Raw genomic sequence first — 17406 nt, 5'->3', positions numbered from 1 at the left:
GCCTGCTGCTTGTTTTATGTGAAACTTGATGATCTGCCTTGACTCCCTCACAAAGAGAAAAGAAATATTTCCTGGAAAACTCTATGTCACTGTGGAGTCATTTGTCTTATTAAATTGTATGATATTATGAAATATCTTCTGTTGTATTTTCTGCCTTGTTTAACTACATTTACTTTTCCTTATAATCCTACCTATAATTCTAACCATCACTTCTACCTATTAATATTTAGTCTCTTTTAGAGCTTAAATTTTAAGAAATTTTATCACACTGATATTTGAATATTCGAAGTTCAAATTGGAAAATTAGTGACTACATGTTTTGAGATTTGGAAAGGTTTCTTTATATAAAATATAGAATTTAAATTCATTATTTAATCTAAGATCAATTATTTATTAATATATTCTTCCTTAGTGCCTCCTATGCTTGTTTACCCCATTCAGTTCTGCTAGCCGCTAGATTCTTTTAACCCACCTTAATAAAGTCCTTGTGCACATTTATTGATAATCAGAAGTCTACAGGGGGACCTGGGTGGCTTAGTCAGTTAAGCGTCTGCCTTCAGCTCAGGTCATGATCTCGGGGTCCTGGGGTCAAGCCCTGCGTTGGGCTCCCTGCTCAGCCTGGAATCTGCTTCTGCCTCTCCTTCTGTACCCTCCCCCCCAACTCATGCTCTCACTCTCTCTTTCTCTCTCTCAAAATAAATAAAATCTTTAAAAAAAAAAAAAAAGTCTGCATTGGTATAGACATTACTTAGACCTAAATTGTTTGTCATTATTTTTTTAAAAATCCATCAGCACGGACCCTTCCTAAGCCCATCTGTGAACCTCATATTTGGAAACCCTTGTTTTAAATAAATCATTAAATCTCTGAAATGTATTTTTAAATCTCTGAAGTGTATTTCACAGCACTGTGAATTTAATAGTGAAAATGAATTATATCCCCTTCTAAAGGAATTTGAATTTTCTGCATACCAGTCATGAGAACTCAGTTTTCCACCCTGAAGTTGTTAAGGTCTCTCTCTGAATAACTAAGAGAATGAGTTAAATCTGTTTTCTCATGGTCAGCTTGTAAAGGTCAGTGAAGGACAGCACTTTGAAAGAAGTGGATAAAATGCATCCTTCCAGCACTAGTGTATATTACAGCTGTCCCTTTGGACTCACTCCAACAACAGCTCAGTGACTCTTGGAGGAAGAGAATTTTAGAGGCCCTAACTGGGGCTCATGAAAAATTGTACCGAAAAACACTTGCTTCCCATGCATTTCACTGCAGTGAAATTTGTTTAAAATTATGCTTCTTATCCTTCAAATCCAGTTAATCTCTCAGTGCTTTTGATTTCCCTTTATAAGGTGTCTTCTTCCATCTCTTTCTTACTACTATTGCTACTTCTCTTTGTTTCAGGCCCTGGGACTTTCTCTGGGATGACTTTAACTATTTAGTTTTCCTACTTCTTATGCTCCAGGACTGTAGTGACCCCAAAAAGACCTATGCTGAAAAAGTTCATAGTCTAGTAGGAAGTCAAATATGGATATAGATATTTTTAATAAGAATGTATTAAGGTATAATCAGAGACATGCATGTAAGAGGCTGGGTAACATTAAGAAAAGGAGTAGGGGCGCCTGGGTGGCACAGCGGTTAAGCGTCTGCCTTCAGCTCAGGGAGTGATCCCGGCGTGATGGGATCGAGCCCCACATCAGGCTCCTCCACTATGAGCCTGCTTCTTCCTCTCCCACTCCCCCTGCTTGTGTTCCCTCTTTCGCTGGCTGTCTCTATCTCTGTCAAATAAATAAATAAAATCTTTAAAAAAAAAAAAGGAGTAATTCACTGGAAATATTTAAAGTAACTTTTAAGGAGAGTAATCAGATCATAGAATTATTAATCCAGATTTTAATCATGTTATTTCTGTAGCAAGTAGAGAGGCAAGTTTTTTTATTTTGTTTTAAATCACACTAAAGTAAGGATTCATTTGTTAATTTAAAAAAACAGGAAAGTGTATTTTCTAATTAATGAGCAAATAAAGAGATGCAACTGAGTTAGCAGCAAAGCTGCATGTTAATGTTTTCCCGTGGACCTCTCTTAGAATGAGGGTGGAAAATATCTTGTCAACATATATCTAAATATACTCATTTATAAATGTGTCCATTAAATCAAATAACATTGGTTAAATGTATTGGTTAAATAAGAAATAAGTATTTGTAAAACTTTAGTCCATTCAGTAAATACTTATGAAGCTTCTGTATTTGTGGAACGTAGATAGATACCTAGTAGATACAAGATGCTTATTTTAACAGATTATGGCTGTTTGAGGTGATTAAGCTGCCAATGGAGTCAGTATAGATATCCCTCGAAATTTCCAAGCATACACTTCAAAATAGCTTTTTTTTTTTTTTAAGATTTTATTTATTTTTTTGACAGAGAGAGAGACAGCCCGCAAGAGAGGAAACACAAGCAGGGGGAGTGGGAGAGGAAGAAGCAGGCTCCCAGCAGAGCAGGGAGCCCGATGCAGGGCTCAATCCCAGGACCCTGGGATCAGGCTCTGAGCCAAAGGCAGATGCTTAACGACTGAGCCACCCAGACACCCCTCAAAATAGCTTTCTTATTTTAATGACTTTTCTGATGCAGATGTAATATTGATTATTTTAAAAACAAATAACTGTTTTAAATATAATACACTTTTGAAATTGAAACCTGAATTAAAATAAATAAAGTATACATTAAAGTAATCAAGTCAGAAAAAGTCTCTGCAGTCTTAGGATGTATTTATAGAGGCTCATAATTCGTAGGTACATACTAGATTTTGGTTGCTGCATTTTGAGATGAATATTAATTAGCGAAAGAACACATTAAGTGATGGCAAAGATGATGATAAACTATCTCTTGAATTATGGTTAAAGGAATTGGGGGTAAAAAGACCCAGAGAAAATTCTAAGAGCTGACAAGCATGTGAAGAGATAGAAAAGGCAGAAATGATGGAATAAAGAAGTTTAGCAGTAACGTTTAGGGATAACTTTAGAAGTGCTCCACAAAAACTTCTACATCAGATAGTGATCTCCCAACACTGAAAATATTCAATTTAGTGACTTCTGAGATACTTTCCTATTTCAGGATTTTAACTTCACTGGCTTAAAATTAATGCTTCCTCTCCACCTCAGCCCCAAAGGACTTCAAGTGAAAGTGTAGGATTGTGGTCCAAAAGGCAGGGGTGAGGATGATTTATTAAGTGTCCATTTAGAAAATTCTCTAGTTGAGGGCATCTGGATGGCTTAGTTGTTAAGCATCCGACTCTTGATTTCGGCTCAGGTCATGATCTCAAGGTCCTTAGATTGAGCCCCACATCGGACTCTGTGCTCAGCAGGGAGTCTGTTTGAGATTCTCTCCTTCTCCCTCTGTTCCTCCCCTCACTCATGCTCATGCTCTTTCTCTCTCAAATAAATAAATAAATAAATCTTTAAAAAAAGAAAGAAAATTCTCAGGTTGATTTATTGGATAATTCTGATACCTTATCAGAGGCCAGCAAGCTTTTCTGTAAAGGACCGAATATTAAATGTTTTAAGCCCCATGGTCTCTATAGCATCTGCTCAGCTCTGTTGTAGTGGGAAAAGATCATTGACAATATACGAACACAATTTATTGTCTGGGTTCCCATTTAAATTTATTTACAAAAGCAGATGGTGAGCTGGATTTGGCATGTGGGCCATAGTCTGACAATCTTTGCCTAAAACAATGAAATCTGAAAATACTGTTATATTAATATAAGCAAGGAAAGGCTTTGAATTCAGGAGTTAAAAAACAAATTGTCAAAATGTCATTGTCTTCTTGGGCTGAAAGAGTGCACATTAGATGTTTAAATTAAATTGTCCAATGAATTAAGAAACCCTCAACTTATAAAAGTCAAGTGACAATGGAGAGTCTGAAATTATTTTTCTACTGTTCATTTCTGCTGCTTATTTTGTGCTTAAAGTTGTCTTTACTCCAGCTGAGCAGTACCATTGCCCTCACTTGGACTGCTAATGCAGACCCAGCCCTAACCAAGAAATGAATGTGGGTTCAGGCCTTCTAAGAACCAAAGACTTTCAGTGCCTCCTGCCCAAACACAGTAATTTTTAACAGTAATGTTAACACCAGAACAAGGAAGGAAACAAAATTTCTGACCAGCATGGTATCTGTTACATATGTTGTACTCCGAAGTTCATACAGCAGTGGCTCTGGTATTATCATTTGGTCTGTTGGTCTCTGGTCTAGAGATTATTATAAAATGGTAGTCAGTGTTGTTGCTGACTAGAAATGAGCAACTGAAGAAGAGGAGGTTACTATCACAGGCAGGCTGGCCACAGCTGAAAAGTGACCGTTGACTACTGGAAAACAAGGGTGGGGGCCATTTTAAAAAGCATCATCTCCAACCTGGGGTCACTGGGGAGAGGGCCAAAAATACACTCAGACTCTTCAATAATACTGAAGTGCTTTGCTGTATAGTGTTTCAGAATAGCACAGTAATTGGTTTTATAATGAGAACTGTAATTCATCAAGAAAAGGGTAAATTGTGAGTTATATATACTCTTTTAAGAGAGCAGGAGCACCCCAATTGAAATAGCTTATCATTAGATATATAAAAAGTTAGGATAAGTAAAACCATTTTATTTCCTAAGAGTCCTGAATAGTTGTGATTTTTCAGTATATCAATATTTAGTCTGGGCATTCTGAACTCAAAAGCTCAATAGGGTCAAGGCTGGGGTCTGGTGCAGAGCCCCTTGTCCCTGGAAATGGGGCATGACCAGAAAGGGGGCTGCCCCTCACGGTCACTCAGTACATATTCATGGGGACCCTGGTGCTAAACCATTGGCAGACCCTGCTTCTGGGTTGGGGTTTCCCACATAGGGGAATATAGCTCATTGCAATCTGTGGAAAGTCAGCTCTCAACACACAAGGGTTTGTAAAGAAAAGAAAGAAAAAAAAAACAACAATAGAGTAGTTCCTCACTCTTAAAGTATTTTATTTTTTAGTAAATACATGTTTGCGACTTCAAACTGCCAAATTGCAGATATTCTTATTTTTAAGTATTAGCTTTATAGTGATTTATCCCCCTCTTGTTTTCAAGTAAGTTCCTTTGTAAGTAGATTATGCACTTATATTTGGGTAATTCCACCTTCTTTATCAGCATTTAATTTCTTCTGTAGTGTAAAGGCCCTTTTATTTACAATGTTCATATGTATATATGTTGATTTCTTAACTTCAGGGGTTTTTTTTTCCAAATTAGAGAAATTGAGAAGATACCATTTTTACACATTGGTTTAATGCTTATTTGATTATATCCTATATTCGAAGAGAAATATATTTCTTTTAAATCTGAAATTTAAAATCATGAAAAAAATGTCATGTCATTCTTTTGCTCAACTTTAGAAGACTCCCTTTACTTAAAGCATACCACATAAAATTCAAACTCCTTAACGAGGAGTCTGCCCACCTTTCTGGCCCCTGCCTTCTTCATCCCTCTCCCTCCTTGCCACATACCCTACCTATTATCATGCACTTCAGACTCAAGTAATAAAAAACAACTTGTATTGCTGGGAACAGGTTGCATTCTTTCGTGGTCTCTGACTTTGCACACACACTCTTGTGGCAATCTAAAACGCTTTCCTCATCTAGCTCCCCCATGTCCAAGCTACCCCTTACCTTCCCTGCAAGATCCCTACTAATCTGTAATATTCTACTTAGATTTTACCTCTCTGATGCCTTCCCTAACCTCCTCAAGCAGTTGGAGATTTCCTGTGACTTTACTAAAGTTCATATTTTATCCTACAACAATTTTCCGTTGTCAAAGGTGTTCTTGTCTTTCATTCTCCAAGTTCGAGTCCCTCAACAACTGAAGAGAAAGCATATTTTATTTACTTTAGTTTTCATAGAATATTTAGCTTAGAGCCCAACATAAGTAGGTATTTCTCCCCCCCAAAAAAGGGCGGAGGGGGTTAGCAAGGGAGTCCTTACTTAAGCTGCTGATAGCTGTACCATTTAAGTAGGAATGTTAGGAGTCCAAGGAACTAGAGGCAGATGTGAAAGTACCAGCCTCTGAGCCACTCAGTACTATTCCAGACTGGTAGGTGAGCCTTGCATTACCAGTTTAGCTCTTGAAACTAGCCCTCCTTCATAAGGCTCCTTATTTTCTTGCCTCCCTCTGTAAAAAAATCAAACATCTTTTTCCCATTCCTATCTGGTGTCAGCCCTGGATAATTCATAATAGCTTGAAAAGGTAGTGTGGGTGTACTTTACAGTTTTATTAATATTCAACATTTATTGAATGCTTACTGTATGCCAGTCTCTTTGCTTACATGTTTTTCATATATTACCTCATCTAATACAACAATCTGATGAATTTTCTGCCATTATCCCAACTTAACAAAACGGGGTGGGGAGAATGAAGTTCAGCGAATTAAACCGCTCAAGGCAGCTATTTACTAAGGCAGTGAGAATTTGAATCCAGTGTAACTTTAGAGCCCATTTTCTGATTCACCACCAATGAGTCTTACCTGGCCGTAACTAAAGCCCAAATAGCAGCATGGTTACAGTGTGCACTTTGAAATCATCTAGACCTGGATTCAAAATCTGTATCTAACATTTAAATAACTTCATTTCTCTGATCTTTAGTTTCCTCATATATAAAATGGTAATACCTACCCTGAAAGGGTTATTGCCACCTAAGTGCCTGGCGTATACTAACTAGTAATGTTAGCTCCATTCCCCTCTTCTCTGCTTCTGTTCATGTGAGCTCTGAGGTAATGGTTTGTACAGAGTAAGGCCTGACATAAGAAAACAAATAAGAAAGTTAGCATCATCTCTCTTCTATTTGGTACTACCACTGTGCCAACCAGTGCCTGCCTTCCAGGATCTCCAAGTGTTTTGTAGCTGTGATCAGATTTATTCTCTGAATGAGAAGGGTGTGTCTGGAGTATTTAGTAATTGTTAGCTGACTGTAAATATACTATAGTAGGATAAAGATTAGAACCAGTGATCTCTCTACTATACTAGACTTCTCTTTTGGTAATTCTTAGGGAACATATGAGACTCTGAGGTGTTATTCATTATATAAAATAGTTGCCCCTATGATTCCATAACATGGACCTATTAGTGCCATTCAACAAAGAAAACTATAAACACAGCTGCTGTTCTGGTGTGGCTTGTGGTTTGGTTTTGTTTTTATTTGAACTTTTTTATGCAGTCAGATCATCATTTAAAAGTAATCATTTGGCATTTCCCTTGCATTCTTCAAATTTTTTTGTATGTTTTAAAAAGCTTAGCTTAAGTCACTTCTATAATTATGCACACAGATTGATCCATCTGGTCCTTTTACTAACCAATGAATTTTCATTTAAAAGTGTAGGAAATAGAATAATTATATTTTAAATCCTATAACTTTAGTGGGTCTCTTTTATAAATTTGAAGAAAGATTTTCAACTATTAAAAATCGTTTTATATCTGTATTGTCTTCCAACTGATTTCTATATTTCTAGAGATAGGGGACGGCTTGGAATTTTTGGTATTTCTATTTCTCACCTCTTCATGTATTAGAACTCTGAAACATACTATAAGTATTTGTTTGCAACTAAGACAGCAAAAATGTCTGCTCAGAGTAGACCCTATTGCCCTGGCTAGCTCACCCTGGCTGTAAAGTGAAAGATGGATTGTAGGGGGCAAACCCAGATCCAGGGAGACCACTTAGGCTTTAGCAGTAGTCCAGACAAGAAATAGTAGAGGCCTGACCCAAGGTACTAAGAGTGGTCGTGGAGTATACAGATTCAAGAGATAGAATTAACAAAGTTTGTTGATGGATTAGATGTTGATGGGTATGACGTACAGGAGTCAGAGAAGACAGGTTTCTGGATTTAATTACCTGTGAATTTAATTATCCTATACCTAACAAACCCATAATCTTCACACTCTTGACTTTGCCCTGTAAGGGCAAGGGCTCTGTCTGTCTTCTTCATTATCATATTCCCAGGACCTAACATCATCCTGTGGAAAAGCCCCAGGACATTTTTTTTTTTTAGCTCCAGTACATTTTTAGTGAATAAACAAAGTGTCATTATGACTATTGTCCACAGTGCCTCATAGAATAATCAAATGTAATAAGTTATCTGGGCCCTTTTGATTCATTTCTCTAACTTAATTTTCATTTCTTTTTTATAGTGTCTCTCACTTTACCTTTTTTTATGCCTTTACAGTGTAGATTGCTGAATAAAAGAAAACATAAACAGCAAAAAATAAATTTGTGGCTCTGTGGGTTTTGCAGTATTTTCTAAAGAATCCCGGAGATTTTTGACATCTTTAAAAATGAGGGCTTCAAATCATAATAATACTTTGTATTTTAAAAAATATCACAAGTACTTAACACTGTTGGAACATTTTACTAACAGAGAGTCAGTGGGTCTCATTTGTGTGTAGATCAGTTCATTTCACTCAGAAGTATTAGGGCTGGGTTATTTGATAAAGTAGATGGATCATTCAAATTCATCACCATATCTCAAGGAAAATGCACTGATGACTTTATATTATAGTGAATATATACATAAATTATACTTTAAAAGAAGAATGGTCTAAGATGTCACTTAGACAATAATCAGTACAAAGAAGGAAATCACAAAGATTAATTTAAGAAAAAGACTAAGCCATGTAATTTCTCATTACCACAGGGTAGAGGTAAGGAGTGAAAAGGACGATTTGACTTCTCTCACCTTTACTCACCTTTAAAATGAGAGCATTGGACCCATGATCTAAAAGATCCTTTCCAGTCCAAATTCTGTTGCTCCATAAAATAGAATGATAAATGTGACATGTGATGGGAATGTTAGTTTCAATTACAACTTACTGTTCATTCTTCCCATAGCCTTGGCTCTGTCTTGATGAGACCTGACCTTAAAAAATCTATTAAAATAAAATGTTTTTAACTAAATGATTTTATTAAATATAATTAAATACAAGTTTTTTTTTCTAATTCCTATTTTGGAATCAATTCTTTCAGCCTAATTTGGAGCAAGAGTCTCTGTTATAGTATTTAAGATAAATTATTAATACCCTAATCAATTCAAACTACAGAAAATGAGTTTTTACATTTAGTAATGCCATAAATATATTCTTCTTTAGTTTTCTTTTAACATATGTTTTTTTTTTCTCCTTTGGTTTAGATTTCTGCTTTGGGACAGCCACGCATCTAATTCCTTTAAATAGTTTTATATGTAAAACTTGTAAAGGATCAGAACAATGCCTCCAAGACCATCATCAGGTGAACTGTGGGGCATCCACTTGATGCCCCCAAGAATCCTAGTAGAATGTTTACTACCAAATGGAATGATAGTGACGTTAGAATGCCTCCGTGAGGCTACATTAATAACTATAAAGCATGAATTATTTAAAGAAGCAAGAAAGTACCCTCTCCATCAACTTCTTCAAGATGAATCTTCTTACATTTTCGTAAGTGTTACCCAAGAAGCAGAAAGGGAAGAATTTTTTGATGAAACAAGACGACTTTGTGACCTTCGGCTTTTTCAACCCTTTTTAAAAGTAATTGAGCCAGTAGGCAACCGAGAAGAAAAGATCCTCAATCGAGAAATTGGTATGACACAGTTTTTGACTAAATGGCATTGTCATCCTATTCTAAAATCAAATAACTATGAAACTTAACTATTTTCTCATTACTAAAATATTTCTGTCTGAATCAGCTAACTAGCTTTCTAACTTTAAATAAATAGATTTTGAAATAAAAACCATTACAAATCAAAAGTATTTTTTTGACTACTTGGCTAAGGAACGATTTTTGACACCTTGGTAGTATCCTATAAATTTTTCTTTAGGAAATATCATTTGTACGGTTGACTTAGATTTGTTATAACCCAGTTTTGTTTTGTTACTCTTTTTTAAAAATTACATGAATGTTTGCTGCTTTCCTCCAAGTTGCTGAATATATTATTTGTATGTTAAAAATATTTTAGTCTTTGTCAACTCTTAATTTATTCTATGTATTCATCAAAATTTTTTAAACCCAGAGAGACTTCTTTACTTTATTTTGATCTTCCAAATGTGTCAATTCCCCATTTGTAAGAAATATGTTCATACTATATGTCTAATAGAATGTTATATTCCTTATATAATTTTTTTAAGGTTTTGCTATTGGCATGCCAGTGTGTGAATTTGATATGGTTAAAGATCCAGAAGTACAGGACTTCCGAAGAAATATTCTGAATGTTTGTAAAGAAGCTGTGGATCTTCGGGATCTTAATTCACCTCATAGTAGAGCAATGTATGTCTATCCTCCAAATGTAGAATCCTCACCAGAACTGCCAAAGCACATATATAATAAATTAGATAAAGGTAAGAAAATTGGAATCTACCATAATTGGCTACTATAGTAAAAATGTCTATCTCTTTTTATCCCAGCTAGATGATAAGCTTCTTGAAGAAGACAGGGACTGCTTATACTGACAAGATACAGCCGAGTGCCAAATATATATGTGTGTTTTAAATATTTGTTGATTGTATGAATTGTGCACATACAGTGCTGATCCCTGTGAATTGTGTATCTTAAAATAAAACTAAAGAACTTTGAGTTTGAAATTCATTATTATAAAGTTGCAGCCGATTATCTTTTACAAATAAAAAAAGCATAAATAGAAATACTTAATGAGGGGCGCCTGGGTGGCACAGCAGTTAAGCGTCTGCCTTCAGCTCAGGGAGTGATCCCGGCGTTATGGGATCAAGCCCCACATCAGGCTCCTCCGCTATGAGCCTGCTTCTCTTCCTCTCCCACTCCCCCTGCTTGTGTTCCCTCTCTCGCTGGCTGCCTCTATCTCTGTCGAATAAATAAATAAAATCTTTAAAAAAAGGAAAAAAAGAAATACTTAAATGAAATTTTGGGGAAAATGTGCACATTTTTGTTATATATACAAAGAAAAATTTCTTAATATTAAATAATTAAATCTGATCATGAGTGATAATATATAGATTGACTTTTGACAATTTATCAATTTCTAGAATTAAGTGAACAAGGAAATTTATACACTCTGTTGTTCGGAAGTGAAAATATCCTTGTATCAGATAGATATCTGTATTTTTCAAGATAACAAAATGAAGGTTTCAATTTGAAGTTTTAGAGTAAATTAGCTTTCACACATTATTAAATACAAAATTCTGTTAGTAGAATAAGTTAAGATATCTTATTACTATTTCATTCATATTATTCAAAGTAGTTTAATGCAGTATAACATAAAATCCTCATTTGAAATTCTTTTCTACTCTAGTATACCTTTTAAAATGAAAGTCTCTTTTCATGTTCCGCGAGCATTCTTTATAAAAATTTTCCTACAGAAAAGTTGAAAGAATTGTACTGTGAACACTTGGACCACTCTGCCATAGTTTTAATCTTTCCATTTTCATCATCTTACCCCCTTCTCCCAGCTTACTTGATCTTAAAAGGAAAACATTTAAAAATTCATATTCTTTCCCTTCTTCCACCATCTTTTCTCTCCCTCTGATTCAGCATTTTCATTAAGTTTCCATGATTCTTTCCCATAGTTACCAAAAACTCTCCTACTTTAGGTACTGTTGAACCTTTGATAGCATCATGAGTCAGTCTTTATGGGGGTTGTGCTCATAGAGTATGGGATGCAGTTTAGAATGGAAATTAGCTTGGCCTCAGGTATTGTGACCCTCTAGTCACAATTTTGTGTGCTTGCCATAAAACATGAGATTTGGGCATGGCCTGGCAGCCCTATCATATTTGAAGATGAGTGGTTTCCACCTGATATTTACCTGTATTTAATTAATTTGATTATAAGTCATTTCTGATTATGGTTAGAATAATGGTAGTACATACTTTTTGAAATTTGTCTCTTGAAAAATGAAGTATATATGGTGATTGCATCTAATAATGTTTTCCTATTATAGGGCAAATAATAGTGGTGATTTGGGTAATAGTGTCTCCAAATAATGACAAGCAGAAGTATACTCTGAAAATCAACCATGACTGTGTGCCAGAACAAGTAATTGCTGAAGCAATCAGGAAAAAAACTAGAAGTATGTTGCTGTCATCTGAACAACTAAAACTCTGTGTTTTAGAATATCAGGGCAAGTATATTTTAAAAGTGTGTGGATGTGATGAATACTTCCTTGAAAAATACCCTCTAAGTCAGTATAAGGTGAGTAACAAGCTTCAAAAATATTAATATGAAATGTAAAAGTTGGGGACAAGTATCTGTATTTTTAGGACATACTTTTTGAAAATTCAGTGCTTAATGTTAGTGAATAGCTTCAAAGTTTATTTTTAATACTCTGATTATTTGGGACACCTGGGTGGCTCAGTTGGTTAAGCATCTGCCTTCAGCTCAGGTCATCATCTCAGGGTCCTAAGAGCGAGCCCCGCATAGGTCTTCCTTCTCAGCGGGAAGCCTGCTTCTCCCTCTCCCTCTACTTGTGCTTTCTCTATCTCTCTCTCGCTCTATTTCAAATAAATAAATAAAATTTTTTTTAAAGTTTAAAAATATATATACTGTATTTAATTTGAGAGATTGATGATGAATTGAATTTGAGAGAATGGATGCTTTTTTCCCTTTAGATTTTATATATTTAATATTTGGGGCCTGACTGTAGACATATGGATAGGCTGATTAACATTGTTCAGATATAAACAGTGCTATTTTAATAAGGCATATCCTCTGATCATTGTTTTTAATTCCTTTTTTTCTTTTTTTTTTTTTTTTTGCTTACATGTTTATTGCTTTTAAAATGAAACGCCTTATAAGAAATGACTTTTCCCCTCCCCTCTTAATCTTTTACAGTACATAAGAAGCTGTATAATGCTTGGGAGGATGCCCAATTTGATGCTGATGGCTAAAGAAAGCCTTTACTCCCAACTGCCAATGGACTGTTTCACAATGCCTTCATATTCCAGACGCATCTCCACAGCTACACCATATATGAATGGAGAAACATCTACAAAATCCCTTTGGGTTATAAATAGTGCACTCAGAATAAAAATCCTTTGTGCAACCTATGTGAATGTAAATATTCGAGACATTGACAAGGTAAAGTCAAGTGCTGATGCTTATTATTTTATATAAATTATTTTATATAAACTTTATCAACAATGTATAATTGTTGACCTGCACTGTTTTCAGATAGCTAGAAAACATCTAAGTTCTTAAAACCAAGAGTTTTACAGAATTCATTTGGCAGCAAAACCTGACCTAACCCGAAGCAAGAATTTTTATAGTCTTTATTATCTCTTTATATTATAGTCTTTATTATCCCATTTAGTGTAAATATACATGTGTTTTGTTGCAAAATTTTAATGTCTTTATGCAGTGCTGTTTCAACTGCTAAGATTATAAAGTAATATTTAGTATATATACCAATTTATCATTCTAAAATATGAAAAACTCTGAATTACATACCTGGCCTAAAGGGATTGTGAGTTTATATATTGATTTTTTATAGTCTGATGTCCCTCTTAAAGGCAGCAACACATTTTGTTTGGTGAAGAGTCTGCATTAGTATTAACTTATTATATATGTGAAGAAAGAACAGAAAAGCTATATCTGAACAGAAACTTTAAGTGGATTGTCTCATTCATATCAGTTATATTATTTTAACATTGTTTAATATTGGTTCTATAATGTGTGTGTGTTATGTTTGTGAGTATTTATATACATATACTTTTTTTTCTTTTTTAAGATCTATGTTCGAACAGGTATCTATCATGGAGGAGAACCCTTATGTGATAATGTGAACACTCAAAGAGTACCTTGTTCCAATCCCAGGTAAGAAAGTGTATGGATTTATATTTCCAAAAGCCATGTTAGTATTTAGCAATGTAATCAATAAAAGTAGTAAATTTTTTTTGCATTGTTAGTTTCATACAAGTCATTTAAATTACCAGGCATTTACATATAGACCATAAGGACTTTCAGTCAAATGAGTATCTATCACAGGATCATTTTGTCGATTCTTTGTAAAATTTTATCCGAAGGTTTTTCTGATTCTCTCTTTCCATTGTATCAAGTAGAGAACAGAATATGGTTACATTTTGTGCTGATGATTCCCCACATTAAATCCATAAACCTCTTATTTTATTCTTACCTCCATTTCCATTTCCATTAAGAAGAAATGAGAGTTGGCAAACAACTTCAGAGCCAGACTATTCTGAGGCACTCACATCACTCACAAGAGTAGATCTTTATGACATTCAAATAAAGAGTCTTTGGGAACGAATCAGTTTCTGAGAGGGGTTTGGGGGAACATTTTAAATGATTACTGCCTAGAAATACGAAATACAGTGAAGAAATAAAAGGGAATATAATCCAACAGTTTGCCATCCTGCTATTTCTTTGGCTCTTTATAGAATCATTTGGGAATTAAGAATCAACCCTGAATATAATAGAAATATTTTAAGAGTACTCAAATTGTTACTAAAGATTAAAGATGGGTTTTGTAGACTACCAATAAAGACAACTGGTTAAACCTCCGGAAGTAAATTTTATAATGAATTTAGACTGAGTTCTAGGAGAGTCAAGAAAAAGTTCAGGTCTTATAATAAGTTGCTACATATGGCCACCATTCTAGAGCCTAGGTGAAGTTCAAAGCAGTGATAACCTTCTCTACCAGGCGGAAGTAAAATAGTTCCTTACCCTACCTGAACTATTGTCAGTCAGAAAGTACATCACTTAAATTAGAAGTTATGCTGTGAAACAAACTACAGGATCTTTTTAAATTTTTGTTGTAACAGCAAAAGTTTATTTCCTGCCCATACTGCATGTCTGTCACAGGTTGTGTGGGGTGTTTGTGTGAGGAACAGAAAAACAATATTTGAGGAAATACTGAACAAATATTTTCCAAATTTGTTGAAAACTATAAACATTCTAAGGAGTTCAACACGCCCCAACCAAAGACCCCAAAATAATATTGGGTAGATATATCCTAGTTGTTTCAAGTACCAAAAGTAAACTAGTTTTATAAAAGTAAAAGGTAAATTTGTTTAATAAGCTACAGGCCAGTATCTCTGATGAACATAGTTGCAAAAACCCTCAACAAAATATTAACAAACCAAATCCAACAATACATTAAAAAAATCATTCACCACAATCAAGTGGGATTTATTCCTGGGATGCAAGAGTGGTTCCATAGTTGCAAATAAGTCAACATGATACCATACATCAATAAGAGAAAGAATAAAAACCATATGGTCATTTCGGTAGGTGCAGAAAAATCATTTGAAAAAGTATGTCTATTCATGATAAAAACTCTCAGCAAAGTATGTTTAGTGGGAATATACCTCAACATAATAAAGGCCATCTATGAAAAACCCACAGCTAGCATCATACTCAATGGTGAAGAATTGGGGTCTTTCCCCTTAAGATCAGGAACAGGGCAAGGATGTCCACTCTCACCACTTTTATTCAACATAGTACCGGAAGTCCTAGCCACAGCAGTCAGACAAGAAAAAGGAATAAAAGGCATCCAGATTGGTAAGGAAGAAGTAAAACTTCTACTATTTGCAGCAGACATGATATTCAATATAGAAAATCCTAAAGACTCAACGTTGGCAAAGAAAACCAAGGATGCCTGGGTGGCTCAGACCGTTTAGCATCTGCCTTCAGCTCAGGTCATGATCCGAGGGTCCTGGATCAAGTCCTGCATCAGGGATCCCCTCTCAGCGGGGAGCCTGCTTCTTCCTCTGCCTGCTGCTCCCCCTGCTTGTACTCTCTCCCTCTCTCTGACAAATAAATAAAGTCTTTTAAAAAAAAAGAAAACCAAAGCTGGAGGCATGACAATTCCAGACCTCAAGCTGTAATCATCAAGACAGTATGGTACTGGCACAAAAACAGACACACAGATCAGTTGAACAGAATAGAGAACCCAGAAATGGACCCTCAGTTCTATGGTCAACGAATCTTTGACAAAGCAGGAAAGAATATCCAATGGAAAAAAGACAGTCTTTTCAACAAATGGTGTTGGGAAAATTGGAAAGCCACATGCAGAAGAATAAAACTGGACCACTTTCTTACACCATACACAAAAATAAACTCAAAATGGATGAAAGACCTAAATGTGAGACAGGAATCCGTCAGAATCCTAGAGGAGAACACAGGTAGCAACTTCTTGCTATACATGTCTTCAAAGGCAAGGAAACGGAAGTAAAAATGAACTATTAGGACTACATCAAAATAAAAATCTTCTGTACAGAAAAGGAAACAATCAACAAAGCAAAAGTCTACTGAATGGGAGAAGACATTCACAAATGACATACCCAATAAAGGGTTAGTATCCAAAATATGTAAAGAACTTATAAAACTCAACACCCCAAAACTAACCCAATTAAAACGTGGGCAGAAGATATGAACAAACATCTCCAAAGAAGTCAGACATCCAGCTGGCCAATAGACACATGAAAAATGCTCATCACTCATCATCAGGGAAATGCAAATCAAAACTACAAGGAGATACTACCTCACACCTGTCAGAGGGACTAAAATCAAAAACACAAGAAACAACAGTGTTGGTGAGTTTGTGGAGAAAAAGGAACCCTCGTGCGCTGTTGCTGGAAATGTCAACTGGTACTGTCACTGTGGAAAACAGTAAGGAGGTTCCTCAAAATATTAAAAAGTTCTACCCTATGATCCAGTAATCCCACTACTAGGTATTTACCCAAAGAATACGAAAACACTAATTTGGAAAGCTATATGTGCTCCTATGTTTATAGCAGCATTATTTACAATAGCAAAATTATGGAAGCAGCCCAAATGTCCATTCATAGATGGATGGCTAAAGAGCTGTGTACACACACACACACACACACACACACACACAGTGGAATATTATTCAGCCATTAAAAAAAATCTTGCCATTTGCAGCAACATGGATGCAGCTAGAGACTATAATGCTAAGCAAAATGAGTCAGAGAAAGACAAATACTATACCATATGATTTCAGTCATATGGAATTTAAGAAACAAAACAAATGAGCAAAGGGGGAAAAAAGAGACAAACCAAGAAACAGACTCTTCACTATAGAGAACAAACAAAGGGTTACTGGAGGGGAGGTTATGGGGGGATGGGAAAAATAGGTGATGGGGATTACGAGTATACTTATGAAGAGTACTGTACAGAATTGTTGAATCACTATATTGTGCGCCTGAAAGTAATATAACAGTTTATGTTTAACTTTATTGGAATTCAAATTAAAATATTTAATAAAAAAGAATTCTCTAGTTAAAGGGTAAAATCCCTGTGGTAATAGTATGAGGATTTAAGTAGATTTTTTAACTTTTCTGTATTCACAAAATTAAAATCAAGGATAAAAGAATATGAAGTTATTAGAAAGGTAGCAAAGTTGATTTTTAAAAAAATCTTACTGAGATTAAGTAATTATTCCAT

At 35.2% G+C, this 17406-nt stretch overlaps 1 protein-coding gene across 1 annotated transcript in view; it reads left to right on the top strand.

The window, feature by feature from the left end:
* Positions 1–17406, top strand: part of PIK3CA (phosphatidylinositol-4,5-bisphosphate 3-kinase catalytic subunit alpha) — an 82892-nt gene that overhangs the window by 37873 nt on the left and 27613 nt on the right. The window contains exons 2-6 of the mRNA XM_034662588.1: positions 9169–9596; positions 10142–10351; positions 11924–12174; positions 12814–13059; positions 13709–13794. Of these exons, the coding sequence (XP_034518479.1) occupies positions 9245–9596; positions 10142–10351; positions 11924–12174; positions 12814–13059; positions 13709–13794 (1145 nt within the window). The 5' untranslated portion in view covers positions 9169–9244. The remainder of the gene's footprint in view (positions 1–9168; positions 9597–10141; positions 10352–11923; positions 12175–12813; positions 13060–13708; positions 13795–17406) is intronic.

This window comes from Ailuropoda melanoleuca, chromosome 1, assembly GCF_002007445.2.
Source record: "Ailuropoda melanoleuca isolate Jingjing chromosome 1, ASM200744v2, whole genome shotgun sequence".
In the NCBI taxonomy this organism is placed as follows: domain Eukaryota; kingdom Metazoa; phylum Chordata; class Mammalia; order Carnivora; family Ursidae; genus Ailuropoda; species Ailuropoda melanoleuca.
Note: the sequence above shows the minus strand (reverse complement) of the source record. Positions and strands in the feature narration are given on the sequence as shown.